This window comes from Pongo pygmaeus, chromosome 19 (genome assembly GCF_028885625.2).
Source record: "Pongo pygmaeus isolate AG05252 chromosome 19, NHGRI_mPonPyg2-v2.0_pri, whole genome shotgun sequence".
In the NCBI taxonomy this organism is placed as follows: domain Eukaryota; kingdom Metazoa; phylum Chordata; class Mammalia; order Primates; family Hominidae; genus Pongo; species Pongo pygmaeus.
The window spans coordinates 92,549,817-92,571,919 of record NC_072392.2 but is presented as its reverse complement, the minus strand read 5'-3'; the positions used below and the strand labels follow the sequence as shown (position 1 = coordinate 92,571,919).

At 56.2% G+C, this 22,103-nt stretch overlaps 1 protein-coding gene across 1 annotated transcript in view; it reads right to left on the bottom strand.

Moving 5' to 3' along the window:
• The window catches only part of KIF19 (kinesin family member 19), a 29,409-nt gene extending 7,306 nt beyond the window's left edge, over positions 1-22,103 (bottom strand). The window contains exons 1-9 of the mRNA XM_054458338.2: positions 21,932-22,103; positions 19,835-19,915; positions 6,574-6,684; positions 5,844-5,931; positions 5,400-5,536; positions 4,212-4,337; positions 3,604-3,798; positions 2,074-2,220; positions 701-823 (exon numbers count right to left, since the gene is read on the bottom strand). Of these exons, the coding sequence (XP_054314313.2) occupies positions 701-823; positions 2,074-2,220; positions 3,604-3,798; positions 4,212-4,337; positions 5,400-5,536; positions 5,844-5,931; positions 6,574-6,684; positions 19,835-19,915; positions 21,932-21,970 (1,047 nt within the window). The 5' untranslated portion in view covers positions 21,971-22,103. The remainder of the gene's footprint in view (positions 1-700; positions 824-2,073; positions 2,221-3,603; positions 3,799-4,211; positions 4,338-5,399; positions 5,537-5,843; positions 5,932-6,573; positions 6,685-19,834; positions 19,916-21,931) is intronic.

The window sequence follows — 22,103 nt, the reverse complement described above, 5'->3', positions numbered from 1 at the left end:
CTGTCCCCGACTGAGGGGTTGGAATAAAACTTAAAGCCCTCAGGGCAGCAGCTGGCAAGTGTCCCTACATGCTATCATACATGAATCCACTCCCACTCCTCCACACACGAACAGGCAGAAATGGATTTCTAAGTGGATGGCAAGGGTTCCGACATGCTTACAGACAGGTGAGGACACGGACTTGGAAACGGGGCAGATCTAGTTTCCATTCTCAGCGCCATCACTGGCCCGCTGGGAAGTCACTTAACTTCCTTAAGCCTTGCTGTCCTAATCTGTACATGGGAACAGCAATAACACTGCTGTTTTTTGAGGATCAAAGGAGGTAGCATGTGAAACAGCTCAGAGCAAGTGCTCAATGAAGCTTGCCTCCTGTGATGACCATCATGAAGAGGTGCTTTGGAAATGCAAAGGTCTAAATGAGCATCTGAAGACGAGGAAGGGAAGAGAAGAGGGGATGAGGCAGGGGGACCACAGTCCTGGGACTGGAGGAAGCGGGGACCCTTGGGAGCTGTTGGCTTCCCGGCAGAGGAGCAGGGTTTGGAGGTGCAGGGAAAGTGTACAGGTGACAATCAACTAGGGAATGAGGCCAGTGCAGCAGTGGCTGGTTCCAGAGAGTGGGGTGGGGTGGCAGGGATCAGCCCAGGGGCTTGAATCTCAGCCCAGGAAGGTGTGTCCTGGTGGACGGTCCAGGGGCCCTCACCCTCGTCTTGATGTTCTTGGCCCGGCCGGCATAGGTCAGGGTGTTCCGGGACTCCTCGAAGGCACTGCTCGCAGGACTGATGTGAGCGATCATCACTGTGTGGCTGTTTCCTCCCAGAGAGTCCTGGATGGGAGGTGGCTGTGGTCAGCGGGGTCTGCCTCCCCAGGCCTTCCTCCTGCCAGGCTGTTCAAGATGCCCTCCCTGGCGAGTGCAATCTCTCTGTCTCTTTACACTCAAGGGACCCGGCTGCTGAGCGTCATATGGTGTGAGGCTTGGGAGAAAGAAAGCCCTGCTCCAGCAATTACCAGCTGCGTAACCTTAAAAAAGCTCATTCACCTCTTTAGTTCTTTTTTTTCTTTTTTGAGACAGGGTCTTGATCTGTCGCCCAGGCTGGAGCGCAGTGGCGCTGTCTCAGCTCACGGCAACCTCCACCTGCCAGGTCCAAGCAGTTCTCGTGCCTCAGCCTCCCAAGTAGCTGGGACTATAGGCGTCTGCCACCATGCCTGGCCAATTTTTGTAGTTTTAGTAGAGACGGGGTTTCACCATAGTGGCCAGGCTGGTCTTGAACTCCTGACCTTAGGTGATCCACCTGCCTCGGCCTCCCAAAGTGCTGGGATTCCAAGCGTGAGCCACCACACCCGGCCTTCCTTGCTTTTTAAGGGGTCAGTCCTTTTGCAATTGTCCCCACCTTCCCGGCTTCTAGGTGCAGTCATGACGGCAGCTGCTGGCAATGTTAAGTAAGCGGTGACTCTGATATTAGACCAGGGGGGCCTCTGACTGGATCCTACTTCCAGCACTTACTAGTGTGAGCCCTTAGGAACATTACCTAAATCTGTTGTGCCTCAGTTTCCTCATCTGCAAATGTAATCCCTCAAACTCATAGAGTTGTTGACGAGACCTAAGGAGCTAATAGAGTGAAGTACTGAATTCAAGAGACCAGCCAGGAGTGGGCGCTTAGTGATGCTGCTATAATTTAAGGCCAAGGACACCCCTGCACAAAGGAAGCCACCCCCAAACAGCAGACCTGTGGGGCCATGAGGCTGACTGCCCACCTGCACCCCCAAATCTAGACGGCTCTGACCCACAGCCCTGGGTGGGGGTATCACGTGCTCCTTTTCCTTCCCGTTGCCCAGCCTTTGGTTAGGGTTGTCAGATAAAATACAGGATACCCAGTTAAATTTGAATTTCAGATACACAATTACTTTGTTTTAGCATAAGAATATCCCAAATATTTCCTGGGACATATTTACACAAAATAAATTTTGCTGTGTATCCTGAGGTTGGAATTTAGTTGGGTTTCCTGTATTTTCATTTGTTTAATCTGGCAGCCTCACCCTTGGTGCCCAGTGCCCAGGCCCAGCTGTGGCTGGTACCTTCAGGAGCCGGGTGAGCTTGCTGTCGCGATAGTTGATGTACTTGTTGCTACCCTTGTCGCTCAGGGCGTTGATGCAGTTGCCCAGTGCCAGCAGTGAGCGGTTGATGTGGGCCCCCTCCTTCATACGCTGCCCACGATTCTGTGTCTAGGGGGCGAGCAAAGGGCACAAGTGTGGCCTGATGAGGCAGGGGACTGAGTTTCTCCCCAGCCACCCCACCAATGAATGACCTGGTGATCCTGGGTAATAAACCCCCAAGGACCTTGTGGACGTCCTCCCGCCAAGGCCATTGAGGGCATTGGAGAAGGTTAAGAGACCCGGAGGCCTCTGAACAAGAGTGATGGGCTGACAGCCTCTGAGGAGGGCTGAGATGGCCAGTTCTCCCCAGGGCAGGTGCCGTGGCACAGCCTGACACACAGTGCCATGGATGAGACGGGAGGGAGGTTGCTTTCCAGGCAGCTCAGCTGGGAGCCGGCAGGACCACAGGTGCTCCAGAGGGTGCTCCAGGGAGCAAGGAGGGAAGCACGTGCACATGTGCATGGTGGCGGAGGGCAGGTTCTTCTCCTTTTCTTGGGCCTATAGGAGCATGTCAAAGCTGAGGAGGCCCTGCCTGCAGCTCCCCTTAGGAGGTGGCTCTGCCCAGCCTGGAGAAGCCGGGACCAGCTGGCTCCAGTGGCTGAAGGGCACTCTCTCTCCTCCCAGGTCTCTCCCCTGTGTGCCTTCCAGAAAGCCTCCCAGGCTTTACTGGAAGGGAGGGATGAGTTTCTTGAACCTGCCCTGTTCAGATCCAACCCCACATGTTCAAAGATGAAAGACTGTTCATTCTTTCTGGCGCTGTCATTTCCCTTGCATTTGTTCCAGTGCCAGCAATGGTGACATCACCCAGCCTCATTGCTCAGGTGACCATTAAACCCCCAAGATTGCCTGCACAAGGGAGCCCAGACCTACACCAGCTGGGTGGTGCTGCCACCAAGGCTGCAGAGCTCAGCAAGCAGGACTTCATGAGAGGGGACAAAGATGCTGCCAGAAATGGGTGACGGGGACCTTCTCCTCTTCGTGATGTGACTGGCTGGGTCCTCTCCCAGGGTGTCCCAAGTCCTCCCAGTCAGGGGATGCTTGTCTCTCCCTGCCTCCAACTACTCCTTTGGGCCCATTCATTGCCTTCCCGGATCCCTCCCCTAGGGCAGCCGCAGTCTTCTTCCCTGGAGAAACCCCCATCCTCCTTCCCCTTCCCACAAGAGCTCCTTGGCTGTTCCCGGGATGCCCTACCCCATTCCCCCCTACCCTGCTCCTCTGGAACGTTCCTCACTTCCTTAACTCGGGAGTCTCCACTCATCCCCTCCACCTCGCTGCGACATCCTCCCCGCTCCAACTCCTACGAAGCTGAGATGCCAGCGTCCCTGTCCCCACCTCCCAACCTTTCTCCCCTGTTCCTGTGGTGCTGGCCTTGCATAGGAGTCACCGTTCCTGCCCTCCGCTGCTGCCTGGGTCAACCCTCCCTCCTCTGCCCAGCCCAGGTCCCAGCCTCACCTGGGAGGCACGCTCCGAGCCAGCCAGGTCGATCATGAACAGGCGGCCGTGCCGCACCTCTTGCAAGATGTTCTTGACCCGGCTGCGCTGGCGCACGGCCACCTGCAGCACCGCGTGGGAGCGGGAGGACGTCTGGTTGGCGGCCGTGGGCTCCTGGGTCCTCTGCCGGTTCCCCTTCATCAGCAGCTGCATGATCTGGGTGGGAGGGAGGAGAGGCAGCTCTTAGCGACTGCTGGAGATGCTCCTGAAGAGAGGAATCCCCGAGGGGGCTGGCAGGGAGGGTCCTACGTCTGAGCGGTTGGGAAAGGGCAGGCTGGGGTGGGCTGGGCTCCGTGTGCTGAGAGGCCTGGGGTGGACCTCGGCTCTCTGGAGGTCAGGGTCTCTGTGCAAATGGAGAGGCAGTGTTGCCTGGTTACGCTCCCAGGGTCAGCGTGGTGGGGGCATTGGGGCAGGTGTGAATCCCCTCCTTGCTGCCACTCAGGGTTCTGCCTGTCTGTCCCAGCCTCAACTGAGTGGGCAGCAGCTCCCTGGCTTCAGTCCCCACCCCTCCTGCCCCTCAGACAGTGAGCTTCCTCTCAGTGGCCCCAGGCTGGCCACACAAAACTCACCTCCTTGGCATTGATGGTGGAAACTTCGGTGATGCCGGCCACCTGGATCACCCCCTTAGAGTCCTCCCGCAGCTCCAGGTAGCCCAGGGAGGGGTTCAGCAGGTCCCGGATCATCTCATTGTAGATCTGATGGGACAGGTGGGGGAGGGGTGGGGGAAGGGAGACTAAGGGCAGGAGGTCAAGGCCAGGGCCGAGTCCCCTTTCCTTTCAAGCAAGAAAGGGACAAGAGTTCACCCTTCCTGAGCCCAGGCTCTTCTCAGAAGAGCCCTGATTAGGAGGAAAGGCCCTTTCCTTCCTATGGGGTCAGGGGCTTCAGCATCCACAGGAAACACCGGGCTGCTGGAGCCAAGGTTACAGGAGGCTTCAAAACCAAGGAGCACCCCTTTCCAGACAGGCTGGGCACCGGGCAGGGTCCTGAGTGTGAATCCCCGCTCCCTCACTTACTGTGTGACATTGACCTAGTTGTGTGGGGACCTGACCAATGACCAGAACCCCCTTCCCCCACCCAGTGAGGAGCCCTGTTCATTGCTAGGCAACCCCCGTGCTCCTTCTGGGGGCACCCCCACCCCATAAAGTGAGTCTTGCTGGCTGAATCAACACCTTGTTGGCAAGCAGTTGCTGGTGCTCTGCCTCACTGCCTCCTTAAGATGTCACCCAGGAGATTATCAGCTCCCGGAGGAGCCAGATGAAGTCCAGCCTCCCACCTCTTCTGGACTCTGTGTGCTTCCCCAGCCCCTGACATCCCATCACTGTCTGGTGATAGTACTCCCATGGGGTGGGCACCAGGAGGCTGTGGCTGGGTGGCAAAGGCCCATAGGCTCCAGACTGTACATGTATGTTCAGTTTTCACTGTACCCACATACACAGAGTCGCTGGAGGCAGCCTGGCAGGGCAGACAGGGTCTGCTCTAAGGAATGGGCCCATGAGGATGGTGAGGTGGCGAGCGTGGCACAGGGCGGAGCTTGGCCTTGAAGCTGCAGGGTCCTGAGTTTGAATCCCCGCTCCCTCGCCTACTGTGTGACATTGGCCTAGTTGCCTAACCTCTCTGATGAGCCTGCGATGTTTGTAAAGTGGAACTCACAATAGGCGTGCGGGAGGGCAGCAGTGATGAGCGCCCTGGGAAGCTGCGCAGTGACCAGCCCCAGGGAGGGAGGCCAGCCCCATCTGAGCCTAGGCTGGGGGACTCACCTCCAGGTAGGACATGGAGACCTCATACTCCATGTCATTGCTGGTCTCCTCGATGGCATGGAAGAGGTCATTGAGGGTCCGAACATAGATGCCGGGCTCCTGGTCTGTGCCCAGCATGGTGTAGGTTTTCCCACAGCCTGGGGCAGAACAAGGTGGAGGGTGACCAGGGTGGGGCTGGGAGGGAGGCCTTGCTGGGCAGGCACTCCTGGAAACTGGGGTTTGTCCTCAAGGCTGGGCCCTCTCAGATGGCCAGGGAGGTGGTGGGGAGCGGGGAGGATGACGCCCCTGGCTCGGGATGGGGCCTCTGGGGCTGGAGGGCCCTGGGTGAGATTTGGAGCGACCACATCCTGGATTCCTGCCCCAGCTGGGGTCAGACTAGTTGGAGGATGACGGGGATTACAGGGGCATTGCAGTCCTCACCCACGGTCTGGGCATTCCCCTCACCTGTGGGGCCATAGGCAAAGACAGTGGCATTGTAGCCTGAGATGACGCCTTCGATGAGGCTCTTCGTGGTGGCCTGATACACCATCTCCTGTGAGGAAGGAAACCTGTCAGGGGCCGGGACACAGGCGGGGCATAGAATAGGCACCCACTGGCTTGTCCTGACCTCTGATAGGAGAGGTTTCTGTCCCTGGAGCCCCAGCCCCAAGATAAGTGGGGGTGGAGGGTGGGGGAGGGGATGTCTCTGCTTACACTCACGGTGGGGGACGCCAGGCTGAAAGAGAGCCCAGGACACCTGAGACGCCTCCCTGCACAGCTGGCTCCTGGCCCCCAGCCCTGAGGATGCATCACATCTGTTCCTGGGAGCGTCCCGCAGATGGGCGAGATGGGGGTCCCCGAGGAGGGTGTCAGCTTCGCCGAACCCACCCTCTGCCCCTGTCCTCCCTGCACCAGATGGCCTTCAAGTTCCTTTTCCAGCTCGGGAGGAGCCAAGTGAGGTGTACCGTGTAGGGTGGTGTTTGAGTGCCAACCCCAGTGCGTCCGTGCAGGAGGCCGGGTGTGTGTGCCTTGTGTGCATGAGAACCTTCCTGAATGGGGAATGTTCAAGGAACAGAGGGTGAGCAGGTAGAGTGGAGGCTGAGGTTCAAAGGCAGGGGCCCTGGAGGGCCCCTCGTGAGTGGGGCTGAGGGTGGGGAGGGGCTCCTGCATGTCTCCAGCCCAGGCCCTCCCTCACCTGGGTGGCGGTGAAGTCAAAGGCCACGTCGAACAGGTAGGACTTCTCCCGGGAGCGATGTGCCCGCAGGATGTCGTCGGGATCCTCCATTGGGTCCATGAGAACCACCATCTGCAAAGGTCCCCGGAGGGAGGCCCATGGTCACCTGGGATCCCCGGGCCCCCATAAGGTCAACCCTCAGGAAGGTTAACAAAGTTAACCCCTTTGTCGATCAGAGTTAACAAAGCCCTTCTGGGCTCTGACCCTAGCCTTTGTCGCCTCAGGACGTGGGCAAGAGATGGGAGGGGCCAGAGGCCGGAGTCCAGGGCCCAGGTCCCACTGGAGGTAGCTCTCAGAGCCAGAGCCCATTCCTGTCATCTTCAGCTTTCCCATGTCAGGTCAAGCTCGCCATCACCTGGCCTTGGATGCTCAAAGGGGACACCTTCCTGACAACGAGCAATTGCCTCTGCAAGGCTGGTGCAGCCCCAGGGGAGCAGAGCACACACAGGTGATGCCCAGGCTACCACATGCCCAGACCCTGGGAGCCTGCCCCTCACTGCAACATCACCCCCCATGCTGTCTCTGCCAAAGAGGGCAACAGAAGAATGGGCAGCATCTGTCAGGGCTCATTTTGTATCAGGACCTGTTGCAAGCACCCACACATACAGTCTCTTTTATTTATTTATTTGTTTTTGAGACAGAATCTTGCTCGTTGTCCAGGCTGGAGTGCAGTGGTGTGATCTCGGCTCACTGCAACCTCCACCTCCTGGGTTCAGTGATTCTCCTGCCACAGCCTCCCAAGTACCTGGGACTACAGGCGCGTGCCACCTGTATTTTCAGTAGAGATGGGGTTTCTCCATGTTGGCCAGGCTGGTCTCAAACTCCTGACCTCAAGTGACCCGCCAGCCTTGGCCTCCCAAAGTGCTGGGATTATAGGCATGAGCCACCACACCCGGCCTCACACAGTCTCTTTTAACCCCAGCTATGACCCCAGGCTAAGGCCAGCTATGACTCCCACCTTACAGATGAGGAAATCAGGGTCCAAAGGAGTCACACCCCACAGGTTGTCACACATCAGCAAGGGGAGACCCAGGGTGCCAACCAGGCTCTGAGTTCAAAGTCCACTGACTCCTGTCCACCTCACTACAGCCCTGCCTTCCCCGCCTCACCCCTCCAGAGCAGAGCCTGGGACAGGGCAAAGAGCTGCAGGCAGCTGGGTGAGGGATGAGGTCAGCACGCTGGGCTTGGGGAGCTCCGCTCGCGGCTGAGAGGGCTGTGAGGGAACTGCTCCAGTGGCCCTTTGCAGCTTTGAGCCTGAGCTGGGAGTGGAAGGGGAGGCAGAGGGGCTTGGGCTGGCAGCCAGGACAGGGCACGGGTGGGCCAATCCCAGCTGGGGCTCCCCTCCCTGCAGGGCAGGAGTGGCAGCACTGTGTGTGTGTGTGTGGGGGTGTGTGTGTGTGTGCACCTGCTGGCATGTGTGTTGAGACACAGAAGGGTCCCGGCTGGGTTCTTCCCCTCCTCCAAAGGTAACTAAGGGGCCCATTTTCTAGAACTATCTCAGGGCCTGCTCCACTCTGCCCCTGCCTCTGCCCCTGTGCACTTGCTGTGTACTCAGCCTTGTCCCGAGCTCTATGCAGAGATGCAGAGGAAGGAGGCTGTGTCCTTGCTGGGGGCCCTAGTCTAGGGTATGGGTGGGGATAGAGACAATGCCAGATTCATGGAAATGATGGGAGACATTCAAAGATGCGTGGGAGGGCTTGAGTTTAGAGGATTTAGGATGAGAGGATCAGGGGCAGTAGAGGAGAATCAGGGTAGTCACTGAGGCCCCTGTGACCTCTTATTGGCGGTCGGGCCTGGTGTAACCTGCCTGAGCCTCTGTCTCCTCCTCTGTCAGATGGGACAGCAGCATGATCCACCTGCAGGGCTGGGAAGACCCTGGAACAATGTGTAATGTGCTTGGGCACAGCTCTGGGCATGTGCCGAGAGCTCAACAGTCTTTGTTCAAGGGGCTGTTAAGAGGGCAGAGGTGGAGACTGAGAGTGGCCACCTGTTTCCCGCACCCATGACTCTACCATCAAGTCAAGACCCACAACCCCACCCTCACCGTGGAGAAAGTCACTGGGATTCCATGGGCCCTGTACCTGCCTGAGGTCCCTTTGGACCATAGTCCCTGTCCTCATGCACCACCCCCAACCACTGCACTGTGGAGGTGCCCCCTGAGAGGCAGCTGGCGTCTTTAAATGCTGCTCTGTGCCTGGGGACGCCTGGGCTCCCTGGGGTCCTGGCTTGTGACAGCCAGGGGAAAATGAGCCACCACCGTGCTCTTCATGAGAAGGGAGGATGCTCCCTGGGGCCATGGGTGCTGAATGGAGTGCGTGACAGCAGCCTCAGCCAGCATGGGCATCTCATGCGTCCCCTCTTTCAGTGGGAGGGAAGGGGGCGAGGGAGGTAGGGAATGGGTGTCTCATCGGTCCCCTCTTTCAGTGGGAGGGAAAGGGGCGAGGGAGGTAGGGCATGGGCAGCCTTCATTCCCAGCCCCGTCCTCCCAGCACATAATCACAATGGATCATCGTGACTGAGCACTTCAGTTTGAATCATCATGATGATTCTTCTCAGATGGGGAAGTTGGGGCACAAAGTCATGCTGCCAGGAAATGGCGGAGCCAGGACTGGGGCCTGGCAGTCTGGGTCCCAGCTGGCATTCCGGCTACCCTCCTAAACTGCCTCTCACGCACACACTTCCACCCCTACTCCCACGAGGGGCCTTGTGGGATGGGGCAGGTAGGGGAGTTCCTGCCCCATCCCTCAGTAGTTCCTGTAATTCCAGGAAACCCCAACACCCACAGTGTGCATTAGCCCTACCTAACTCAACTGGGGATAAGATACTGTCCAAGGAGGTAAACTGAGTCCTAACAGTGGGCAGGGCACTGAGGAGGGTGGGCTGTCATAGGGGTGCCCCATGGAAGCAGAGACAGGGGCTATGCTCCCTTCCTGGGTCAGCAAGGGAGCCAGGGCTGGTGACAGTCCCAAAAAGGGCTTGGGAACAGACGAGGCATGAGGGGTGGCCGCTCCGGGGTGAGGAGAGGCTGGTGAGGGGGCAGCAGGCAGCAGAGCTGTGAGCACAGCCGGGCTCCGTGGATCCAGGAGATCCTCGTGGGTCCCTCTGGGTCCACCCAGATCGAGCTTGCGGATTTAGGATGCCCAGTCCCAGGAGGATGACAGCCCCGGGGCTCCCACCAGACTCCCCCAGCATTCTACATATGCCCTGGGTCAAACCCCCTTCCTTCACCACCTGGACTTCTGGGATAGGTTCATACCTGTGCTCAACACATCAAAACTAACCTATGACCACCAGGTATCTGGCAAGGCCCCTTCTGGGATTCTCAGTGGAGGAGGGAAGAGGGAGGTGGCTTTCCAGGAGGCCTGACCCTGGCAGCCTCATGCGGAAGTCTTTCCCAATCAGATGGGATTTCAGGTCAGCCAGTTACAGGAGAGGGCTCTAGATAGGATGGACCAGGGGGCTTTGTGCGGGGAAAAGAATGAGGCCACTCACTCAGGCTCCCTGCCAGCTGGCCAGAAGCTAGGTGGTCACAGTGAGCCTCTTCTAGGATGTGGCCCCTGTCCCAGGCCCCAAAGCTAGCAGCATGAGCCCTGCTCTAGTGTCAGACCCGACTGAAGGTAAAACCTGGCTCCGAGTTCCCCGGTACAGGTCCCCATGGGACACAACCAGAACCTAGCCAGCTGCTCCTGCTCTCATCCCAATGCCAGTGTTCCTGTGGACATGGGCAGGACCAGTGGCCTCACGAGCACCCTCTGGGAGGGGGGCCTTCAGCACTAGGGAGGGTGAGTGGCATGCACCAATGCCCATCCCACCCATGACCTTCATACAACCTCCAGACACTGCCAAGTTCACAGCGTCCTGGGCATTTGGTTCCTTTAGCTAACCAGGCTCCTGTAGTACACTGTCAGCACAGCTGCCATGATCCCCGCTTAAAGAGGGCTTTGTCTGGGTTCCATCTGTCTGGGCTCCAGCCCCCACCCCACCCTCGAGAGCATCACCCTATTCCTGTCCCCTCTAGCACACAATGGAGCCCTTGTGCCCCTCCGCCAGGTGAGCCAGAGCTGAGCTGGGGAGGGGTGGGGACAGGTGCTCTAAGCTGCCAGGGAGACCAGCATGGGGTGCTCAGGCCAGGTCAACATGCTTGCTGAGCAAGGTCTCAGGGACAGAGTGCAAAGGGAGGCCAGGTTTCCTGCCTTCCGACACTCAAGGATCATGTCAATAACCAGGAAAGTGCCAGAGCACAGGGAGGCACCTAATCCTACCCCTAGAGGAAGACTTCCTGGAAGAGGTGGCACTAGCATTGAGTCCTAAAGAATGAGAGAGGTGGAGTGGAGAGAGAATTTTGGACAATTACATGAGCAAGGCAAAGAGGCGATGGGCAGGCTGTGGCACTGGTTCTCAGCTCAAATCACTGGGGTTTCTTGTGAGAAACACTGGGTCGGGAAGAGAGCGCTGGAGCTTCACCTTCCACTCAACGTGCCAAGGATCTTCACTGCACAGATCCAAGAACTGATGTGTGCATCCACAGAGGCCAGCACACGCGTGCCCCACCCACCCAGGCACCCCCCACCCCGTGAGCACATGCAGTCCCTACTCAGGGAGGCTCCTCTACATCCTCTGAGCCTCCCTCTAAAACCCCCCCTGGTTGGCACACAGCAGATATCCAAGGGACGTTTGTTGAATAAAGCTTTCGTTTGTGGGGAGTGGTGATTGTGCCAGGCACAGTGCCAAGAGCTTGGCGTGTGTTTTCCCTGACAGCTTAAGGGTGGGCACTCTTGCCGGGTGCGGTGGCTCACGCCTGTAATCCCAGCAATTTGGGAGGCTGAGATGGGCAGATCACTTGAGGTCAGGAGTTCGAGACCAGCCTGGCCAACATGGCGAAACCCCGTCTCTACTAAAAATACAAAAATTAGCCAGGCATGGTGGCATGCGCCTGTAGTCCCAGCTACTTGGGGGGCTGAGGCAGGAGAATCACTTAAACCTGAGAGGCAGAGGTTGCAGTGAGCCGAGATTGTGCCATCACACTCCAGCCTGGGTGACAGAGCGAGACTCCATCTCAAAAAAACAAAAACAAACAAATAAAAAAAGAGAGGGCACTCTTATTATCGCTTTCCTGGAGATGAGGATCAGTTGGGTTAAGTAAATTACCCAAAGCCTCACTGCAAAGTGCAGAGCTGGGCAGATTCAGAGCTGTTGGTCTCAGAACCCAGCCTACCCACCATGCTTCTCCAAGGGCATGAGTGCACAAACAGCTGCCTGGCTGTGGGGAGCACCCGCTTGTTAGAAGTGGAACTGTGTCCCCCCAAGATTTCATGTTGTGAAGCCCTAATGCCTAGTGCCTTAGAATGTGACCTTATTTGGAAATGGGGTTGTTGCAGGTGTAATCAGTTGAGGAAGGATGAAGTCATATTGGAGTAGGGGGGCCCTTTATCCACTATGACGAGTGTCGTTATGAAAAGGGGAAATTTGGGCACAGATCTGCATAGAGGGAAGCTGCTAGGAAGAGACACAGGGAGAAGATGCTCATCTAAAGACAAAGGGAGCCAGGCATGGTGGCTTACGCCTGTAATCCCAGAACTTTGGGAGGTCAAGGTAGGTGGATCACGACCTTTGGGAGGTCAGAAGTTCAAGAACAGCCTAGCCAACATGGCGAAATCCCATCTCTGCTAAAAGTACAAGAATTAGCTGGGCGTGGTGGTACACGCCTGTAGTCCCAGCTACTTGGGAGGCTGAGGCATGAGAATCGCTTGAACCCAGGAGGCAGAGGTTGCAGTGAGCAGAGATCATGCCACGGCAATCCAGCCTGGGTCAGGGAGTGAGCTTCTGTTTCATAAATAAATAAATAAGCATAAAGCCAAGGAGAGAGGCCTGGAGCAAAGCCTTCCCTGCTGCCATGTTGATTGTGGACTTCCACCTACTGTGAGACAGTAAGTGGCTATTGCTGAAGCCACACAGTGTGTGGCATTTTGCTACAGCAGCTTGCAAACTAATACAACATCCAAGGCAGTCTCACCTGCCATAGGGAGCTGAGTGTTGCCACACCCCAGGTGGGGCTTCAGCCAGCTCCTCCCCGAGCCTTATGCAGGTGGGCTCAGCGTGGGCATTCTCTCTCACAGCCTCCCGGGGAATGCATTCTCATGCTCATACTGGGCGCCTGTCTCTGGGAGGTTTCAATGGCAACTTTGCTCACATGGGAGGCGGGCAGCTTCATGCCAGAGCTCTGTCCCTCCAAGCCCATCTGCCGCTGCAGCTCCAGGCTCCCAACTCAGCAGAGGCTTTGGCTTGAGACCCCACCTCCACGGCCTCCTCTCCCAGCCCTGCTCTTAGTTCAATGCAGATTTTGACCTTTCCAGAGTTCCAGACGGAGTTGGAGTCCTTTAGCCTGGAAACTCAAGATCCCGTAGGGAAGTGGGGGCCTCAGGCCAGGGAGAGAAGGTCTCATCCATAAGCTGTGTCCCCATCGGGGGACCAGGCTCATCCCAAGCATCTCCTAGGTGAGAAATACTTTGCACAAAGCATGTCACACTACTAGGCTGCAGCTGCATTTATCAGCTTTGCAGTTTTAACAGGATTCTTTCTGGCCTCCAAATGGCTGAGCACGGACCAGGCTTTCTCAGGCTTGGCACTGTTGATATTTTGGGCTGGATCATTCTTTGCTGTGGGGGCAGTTCTGTGCATTGTAGAATGTTGAGCAGTATCCCTGGCCACTACCCACTAGATGCCAGTCGCACCCTTCCCCCGGTTGTGACACTGCCAAATGTTCCTGGGAGCAAAATTGCCCCGGTTGAGAACCACTGACTTAGACCATTCCTCCTGCAGCCTCCAAGGCTAGTGGCAAAAATCTCCAAGGGAGGGGATGCCACAAATGAGGCTCAGTTTGACATTGCTGTGTGACTTTTAGGAAGCTCCAACACTTCTCTGGGCTTCAAGTTTTTCCCGGTTGGAAGTCAGGAGGACCAACAGGGCTGTAGCCTTGAGAGGAGAAATCATATTATACCAACACCCGTATCCTACTCAGGAAGCCTCAGCAGATAATCTGGCTCTGGCTTTGTCTGCAGCCCAGGGAGCCAGGCCACAGCCCCTTCATTCTTATGGGTAAAAACAAACCACAACAAATCCTGATTCTAGGCCTTGTAAGGCTGTTTCTGGTTTTTTTTTTTTTTTTTTTTTCTTTAAAGGAGAGTTTGTTGCTGGCCATGTTTCTAGTTGTAAACATATCATCCTGGGAGTCCTCAATAAAGGCAACGTTGATCCCAGGAAGGGTGTCCGTGGGGCCTGTCAGCCTTCAGGCTGGATGGAGAAGGCCAAAGTTGACCCTGCTGAGCTCATAAAGCCACCAAAGCCCAGCTGGCTGCTTAGGACACAGCCACACCTGGCCGATGTCCTGGTCAGATCCCCGCCTGGCTATAGGATTCTGAGACCTGGAGGCTTAGGATGGGGAGTGTGTATAACCAAGAATATACTAGGGCTGTGTCTCTCAAAGGGTCTGCAGATACCTTCACCTGAGTCACCCAGGGAGCTTATAAAATGCAGATTCTCAGGCACTTCTCACAGGCACAGAGTCAGAATCTGTGGGGAAATGGGCCCATAAATCTGCAGGTTAACAAGCACCCTTCCTTGTATCCATCCAGATGCTGAGTGTAAGGATCCTTGCAACCTAGAGGATTATGCACAAGAGCCAAAAAGTGAGAACAACCCACATGCCCATCAACTGATGAAAGGATAAACAAAACATGGCGAATCCACACCTCAAACATTATTCAGCCAGCAAAAGGAGTGAAGTTCAGGTGACTGGATATAGTGGCTCACACCTGCAATCCCAGCACTTCGGGAGGCCAAGGCAGGAGGATTGCTTGAGCCCAGGGGTTTGAGACCAGCCTGGGCAAGATGGCCAGACCACATCTCTACTAAAAATTTAAAAAATCAACTGGGCACTGTGGCATGTGCCTATAGTCCCAGCTACTCAAGAGGCTGAGGTGGGAGGATCCTTTGATCCCAGGAATTCAACGTGGCAGTGACAAAGTGAGACCCCCATCCCCCCACCAAAAAAGGAGTGAAGTTCTGATAGGAGCTATAATGTGAATGAACTTGAACTTCAAAAATATTAGGACCAGCCAGGCACAGTGGCTCACGCCTGTAATCCCAGCACTTTGGGAGGCCAAGGCGGGTGGATCACTTGAAGTCAGGAGTTTGAGACCAGCCTGACCAACATGATGAAACCCATCTCTACTAAAAATATAAAAGTAGCCACATGTGGTGACACACACCTGTAATCCTAGCTACTCGGGAGGCTAAGACGGAAAAATCACTAGAACCCAGGAGGCAGAGGTTGCAGTGACCCAAGATAGCGCCACTGCACTCCAGCCTGGATGACAGCCAGACTGTGTCTCAAAAAAAAAAAAAAAAAAAAGAAAGAAAATTAGGACCACATACTGCGTGATTCCATTCAATTCAATGTCCAGAAGGGGCAATATGGAGATGGATAGTACTTTAGTGGCTGCCTGGGGCTGGGAGGGGCTGGGGACACAGGCGGGTGGCTAAGCAGGGAGAGGTAAAGAATCCTGACCCCCTCCCCCAGCGACTCTCCACCAGCTCAGCTCTTTGGGGAAACAGGGCCAAGAAGCGTCCAGATGGTCAGTGTGCAGGGAGTTTCCCACCTCACTGCCCCCAGGCAGGCAGGTGGGCTAAAGACAGCTGCTCCCGCAGCACTCCCAGGCTCAGGCAGCTGACATCTGTCACCTTATACTTTATTTATCTTTCCCAACAGTCTCCCAGTTGCGTGGCTGCGCTCCCCCTTACATTATCTCCTTTAATCCTCTCGACAGCTCTCAGGGTGGGTGGGGCAGGTTTCCTGTTCTCCTGTCTTCTGATGAGGAAGCAGAGTTTCAACTTGCCCACCAGTATGCGGCCAGGACGTGGCAGGGCTGAGAAATCCTGGGTGCTCTGGTTCCCGAGTCCCAGGCTGTATAGCCTCCGTTCTCGGAAGCCCAGGGCTCCTCTTGCCTACATTTCTCCTTTCCATCCCAGGAGTCGCACTGTGTGGCCAGATCTCCCCCGGTGGCCCTTCTGCCTTCGCTCCTCTTTCCTTTCTCACCCTCACCCAGCCCTCCTGGCCTAGGCCTCACAGCTAGGCCTGGTGGGAGCCCTTACCTGGCTCTACAGCACCCCGGGAGCAGAGGCAGGTGGTAGCAGGTAATTGCTAATGATGGGACATACACATGGTCAGTTGACTTAACTCCTGCAGACAAACAGCCTGGGAGAGCTAGGAGGAGGGTCCATGGGCTGCAGGCTTTGGGAGGGATGGGGGATGGAGGAGGAGGCTGTTTGATCTGTAGCTTTTTCCCCCACCTGGAACGCTGGGGCCCCACCAGCCTCTCAGGCTGTCCCTGGCTCCTCTGGGGCCCCAGAGGTAAATTAAACCAGGCCCACCTGGTGCTTCCCCACTTCCTGTGTTTACGCATTAGGGTCTGATCTCACCCCAGGAGCTACTAAGACATGGAGCTCCCACCATACTTCCAGGAATACACACACACACACACACACACTCCCAAATGAGGTGTTCATTTGGGAACTGTCTTGAGCGCTCTGACACAGGAAGAGGGAGCAGGAAGGCTCAAGGGCCAGGTTTTGTTTACCTCTGGGACCCGAAACCATCCCATATTTCAGCCCTTGAGACACATTCACATTTATTAACCCCTACGAAGACATGTGCCAGGCACTGTGTTATGCACTGTGCCTACCTTAGCCACAGGGACCCTCTAAAGAAGGTATTGTGACTACTAATGGAATTGAATGGGGTCCTGGAATCACTGGCCTTCCAAGGCACCTGGACTATCCCCATTAAAAATCCAAACCGGCTGGGCACAGTGGCTCACACCTGTAATCCCAACAGTTTGGGAGGCTGAGGTGGGTGGATCACTTGAGGTCAGGAGTTCGAGACCAGCCTGGCCACCATAGCAAAACCCCGTCTCTACTAAAATTACAAAAATTAGCTGGGCATGGTGGCACGCGCCTGTAATCCCAGCTACATGGGAGGCTGAGGCAGGAGAATCGCTTGAATCCAGGAGGCGGAGGTTGCAGTGAGCCAAGATTGCACCACTGCACTCCAGCCTAGGTGACAAAGACTCCATCTCAAGAAAAAAAAAATCCAAATCCAAACTCCACCTTCCCCAGAATCCAAGCACCCTGGGCTCCTCTCCCAGAGGACTCTCCACCTGTGGGAATGTCCCCTTCTGCCAAGCCTTGTTGCCACAATCTCCCTCATTCGAAGTGTCCCCAGGAGAACAATGCGTAGACTAAAGAAGGCTATCCTAGGACCCCTCACAGTGGCCCAGCCCAGCGGGTTTCTGTATCCCCAGTCCACCTCTCCCCACTCAGGACAAACATGTCCTGGCTCAGCTCCCAAATACACCCACCTGTCCATGGCGCCTCCAGGCCTTAGGAGGAAGGACAGAGCTTCGACGGGCCAGCTGGCCCCATCAGTGAAGCTGACGAGGACTGGACCCCCAAGCCTCCCTCTGGGCCAGGGCTGTGGGCAAGCTGTGGGGTCACTAGTGTCGGGTGAAGGTCACGAGGTGGGGGAACTGTTCAGGTCGGGGACAAGGGTAAGGGGGGTCCATGTCCATTTTGCTTCCTGGGTTCATGTATCTTGTCTCCTACTCGCCAGGCATTTATTTGTCAGAGGGACAGTGTTTGTTATTAGGATGGTCCCAGCCTGGCAGTTATGGCTGCTCCTAAACTACAGTCCTCCGTTAGAAGGGCTGGGCTGGATCCCTCGTGCAAGCCAATCTTTGAACTCACTGGGGACAGAAGGAGCTTAGGGCCAGAAGCCCACAGGGAGTTTGCATGGAGAGCCCTCCTCAGTGCCAGCCCAGACAAGACTCTCTGCACCTCCAGCTGACAAAGGAGCAGCCCTGTTAGAACCGCCCAGCTCAGAGGCCTTCTTGGAGGTGGAGGCAGTGGAGGCGTATCTTGGCTGGATTAGGCCAGACCCAGAGAGGGAGCCCCTCCGGCTCCACACGCAGGGATAGAAAGGAACCAGTGTTTGCCGTGTGTGGGCACACAATGGGCTGTCCCCTTGACAGGGAGCGTTTCCATCAGCACCAGTTAATATTTAGCAGCCCCCACGCAGGCCAGGAGCCAGGAGTAGCAGAGAGAGAGTCAGCATTGTCCCAACCCCGAGGACCTGATGTCTTCGGGACAAGTTGGACAAACACAGTGGCTTCGCCTGGAAGGAGGTTTCTCCTCCTGAACTCTATGACTCCTCTCCTGAGCCGATCCAGCAGCCCTGGGGAATTTCAGTCTCTAACAGACGTTGATAACTGACATCTATGAAACTCTTCCTACGTGCCAAGCACTGGGTAAGCATGTGCGTACATTAGCCTACAAAGACCCTCTAAAGAAGCCATCATGACGTCCGTCTCCACTTACACATGAGGCAACTGAAGCTCCTGGAAGCAACCCCCCAGGCTGCACAGCTGGCAAATGGCAGAATCTCCTCGAACCACTGTTTATGTGCATTCATTCTGCTCCAGCTGGGTCTGACCCATTTAGATGGGGTCTTCCCAGTCATCCCCTGCTTTCCCCAAGGTCTTTGAGGAAGCCCACCCTTTTCCAAGAAGGAATATGGGCAAAGAAATGAGGACGCTGCTACCCATGGCTCTACTGCGCCCACAGTTCCACCATCACTGCTGAAGAGAGAGGCTTGAGTGGGCCCCTGTCCCTGGGGAGCCCAGAGGCAAGCAGGCATTGGAAGTGTGCCATCTGCCTCTGGTTTGCTTATCCTGGGCCCGGGGCTTCATGAGTCCAGCCCGTGGGACCTGAGCCCAGGCCCATCAGGTGCTCACATGTGCCTTTCTCTGCATTGTACAGTGCCACCCAACTTCTCTGAGCCATTAGCACATCCTACCAGCACGATGCTCCTACCTGGGCACGAAGCCCACCCCTGTTGCCCCCACCACTGTGGCTGTGCACATCCCAGCACGAGTCCTCAACTGCCAACCCAAACAAACATCCTGGCCATGGTCTACAGAGTATGTGGCTTGGCCCAGCCCATTCACACCTCTTGCCCCTTTCTCTCCTGCTTGAGCCACTCTGGCCTTTTCTCAGCTACCCAGTTGCATCCCGGTCCCTCTCACCACAGGCCCTTTGCACGTGCAAGCCCCTCAGGTCAACATTTCTCCCCTCATGCACGCTACTAATGACCTCTTCTTCACCCCTTATGTTTTCAGCTCAAGCACAGTTGGTTTTTTTTTTCTCTTTTTTTTTTTTTTTTTTTGAGACACAGTCCCGCTCTGTCACCCAGGCTGGAGTGCAATGGCGTGATCTCGGCTCACTGCAACCTCCACCTCCTGGGTTTAAGCGATTATCCTGCCTCAGCTTCCTGAGAAGCTGGGACTACAGGTACGTGCCACCACACCCAGCTAATTTTTTGTATTTGTAGTAGAGACTGGGTTTCACCATGTTGGCCAGGATGGTCTTGATCTCTTGACCTCGTGATCCGGCCTCCTTGGCCTCCCAAAGTGTCAAGCACAGTTTCTTAAGGAAGCCCTCCCTGACCTCCAGGTTTAGGTCGTATCCCCTTCTTACCTACTCTCATGCCACTAAGCATTTCTTTGCAGCCCTTGTTAGCTGCAAACTCATGTTTGTTTGTGATGCAATTCTTTGAAGAATGCCTCATCTCTCCACACTAGACTTAAGGTAATGGAGAAAGGACAGGGCCTTTTCTGTTCACCACAGTTTCCCAGTTTCTAGCACAGTACCCAGCATGCTGCTGGTACTTGATAAACACTTATTGCCTCGTGTGCCCTGCCTTCCTCATCCTGGTGACATGAGGACCAAGATTGCAAACAGAGAGCCAAGGATTTTGCCACACGTAACACCCTAGAGGCGAGCTTTAGCTCTCGACCATATATATATGTGCTCTGTGGGTAGCAGGCATATTAGGGTGGGAAAGTCAAGCAATGAGCATATGAAAGGTAAAGGATCAGGGCCCATCCAGGCTAGGGAAGCTCCCAGTTGTGCTTGGATCAATCTAGGAAGGCTTCCTGGAAGAAGAGCCCCCGGCTTCCTTGGTGGTGTCATCAACAGCACAGCCAAGAGTTCAGTGAGTAGAGGAAGGATGGTGCTGCAAGCCACAGGGGCCCTTTCTGCCCTCACCAGGTGAGCTGAGCCATCTGAGCAGACCTCTGCCCTGCAGCTCCTGCTGCAGAGCCCTGCATACCTGCTCATCCACTTTATGGGCGATGAGGGTAGCTCCTTCCTCCAGCTCTGCCACGCTGATGGGCCGGACCCGAAGCGCCACCTGGGAGGGAAAACCAAGCCCCTGGGATTAGAGGGAGAGGACCATGCTGGGCCTCAGAGAGACCCCAGGCAAGCCCCTGGCTTCTCTAGTATTCAGCCATCTCAGGCCTCCTTTGTCCTAAGGAAAACTCTGCCCAGGTCAGAGGGCAGCAGGTCCACAGAGTGTTGGACTGTGTCTGAGTGGATGAGTCTCCCCAGGAGCCCTGGCCTCCGGGAGAGCCCGAGGGAAGAGAGCCATCTGCTCCTTCAGCCTGCCTCAGCCTCACTCCCAAATAAAACACTCACAGCTCCCCTGGGCTTGAACTTGGCGCCCTGGCATTGGAGCAGCCTCTCTGTGTTTCCGTGAATTATGTGCTGCAGGGGCAGATGCAGGCACGGCTCTGGGATGAGGCCTGGTAGGTGGGATGGAGCCGGGAATGTCTCCCATCATCCCAACAGCCTGTGACCACATTCCCATGCCGAGGAGAGTGTCACCTAGAGCCCCCACAACTGCCTGTCCTCCAGCCAGTGTGAAATGGGTCTCATCCTGTGCATGGATCTCCCTAAAGAACAGGGTGGAGTGGGGAGCATGTCTTCTGCTGATCAAAGGGAAACAGCTGCTGGGTGTGGGGGTAGAACGAATGGCCCTCTGGCTGAGTGAAGACTCCTTCAGGCCTGGCGTGGTGGCTCACGCCTGTAATCCCAGCACTTTAGGAGGCCGAGGTGGGCGGATCCTGAGGTCAGGAGTTCGAGACCAGCCTGGCCAACACGGCGAAACTCCGTCTCTACTAAAAATACAAAAATTAGCTGGGCATGATGGTGCATGCCTGTTATCCCAGCTACTCGGCAGGCTGAAGCAGGAGAATCGCTTGAATTTGGGGGGCAGTGAGCTGAGATCGCACCACTTTACTCCAGCCTGGGTGAGAAAGTGAAACTCCATCTCAAAAAAAGAAAAACAAAACAAAAAAAGGCACTTTCAGAGGGTCCTACACTGCCTGATGGGTCACCTTTAGTGGCATCTTCAGCCAAATTCCACTGGCGGGAGGGGAGGACCCTTCATCCCTGCCCCCTGGGGCACACAATACATGCCAAGGCCAATGATTTTCAAAGAGACACATTCTAAAAAGCCAGAGAGGATGTCCTAGAGCCCAGGGCTTGCTTGGGGGCTGGAGCCGAGGCTCCTCTTCAGAGAAGCAAGCCCACCCTTGAGAGGTAGGGGACTCTGGGAGCACCATTATCCTCCAGTTACCTTACTGCCCACCTTCTGGTGATGAGGGCCCTTCCCCAGATCTCAAAAATTAGGGGATGAGGAAGGGGCTTGCTGAGAGAGACACCCACCGACCCACAGCCTAGTGGTGGCCTCGAGGTCACTGAGTCATCTCCCTTGTTGCTCTGGCCCAGGCACCACTGATGATCAGGAATTCCACCTTCCCCTCCACAGCCCCCACTCTCACCTCCCCATCTGTCCCAGGCCCCAGGGTTCTGTGGGGCCATCTAACACTTCTCTGAAATACTTCGAATCCGGACTTGGACAGCATCTGTGTTGCAGCCCAAGAACCAGGCACTCCGGGCCCCATCCTGACACTAGGGGCCCTTGTCTTCCTACTGGTGATCCCCAAATCCCTTTAAACTCCTGATCTCACCAGGGCTGGAGCAGCCTCTGGTTAACTGGGAAACCCCCACCTTCCTTCTGGGGGCAGTTAGGTCAAGCCCTCCCTGCCCCTGACATTTCTGGATGAGAGAGCCGAGATTCATCTGCATACGCTTTGGGGGCGGGATCTCCCAATGGGAGGGTGGAAAGGTGGGGGTGGGGTTGAAGTTGGGGTAATTTTCAGGCTCAGGAAAGTCTAAAAAGGCCATGGTCCCTTCTTGACACCCATCCTGCAGGACTTGGGGAAAGTTGCTCTGAAGAGTCCCGGCCCTGGCCGTTGCCTGTCCTCTCAGTGGGGTGGCGGCGAGGGGACAGGACTCTGTCGCCGGAGGCCTACTGAAGTAGACCTCGGAGCGGGGTGGGGAGGAGGGTCTAAAAGGGTCTCACCATGAGTTGCTGGTCCTTGGAGTCCCCGCTGTCCTTCATGCTTGCAGCAGGTGGAGGGGCTCAGGCCGCGCCACCGGGCATGGCCCAGCCGCACCCCCACCGCCTCCGGGTCGCGTCCGCCAGCTGCTAGCTGCCCGCCGCCTCGCCCGCTGCCTGACAACCCGAAACCAAC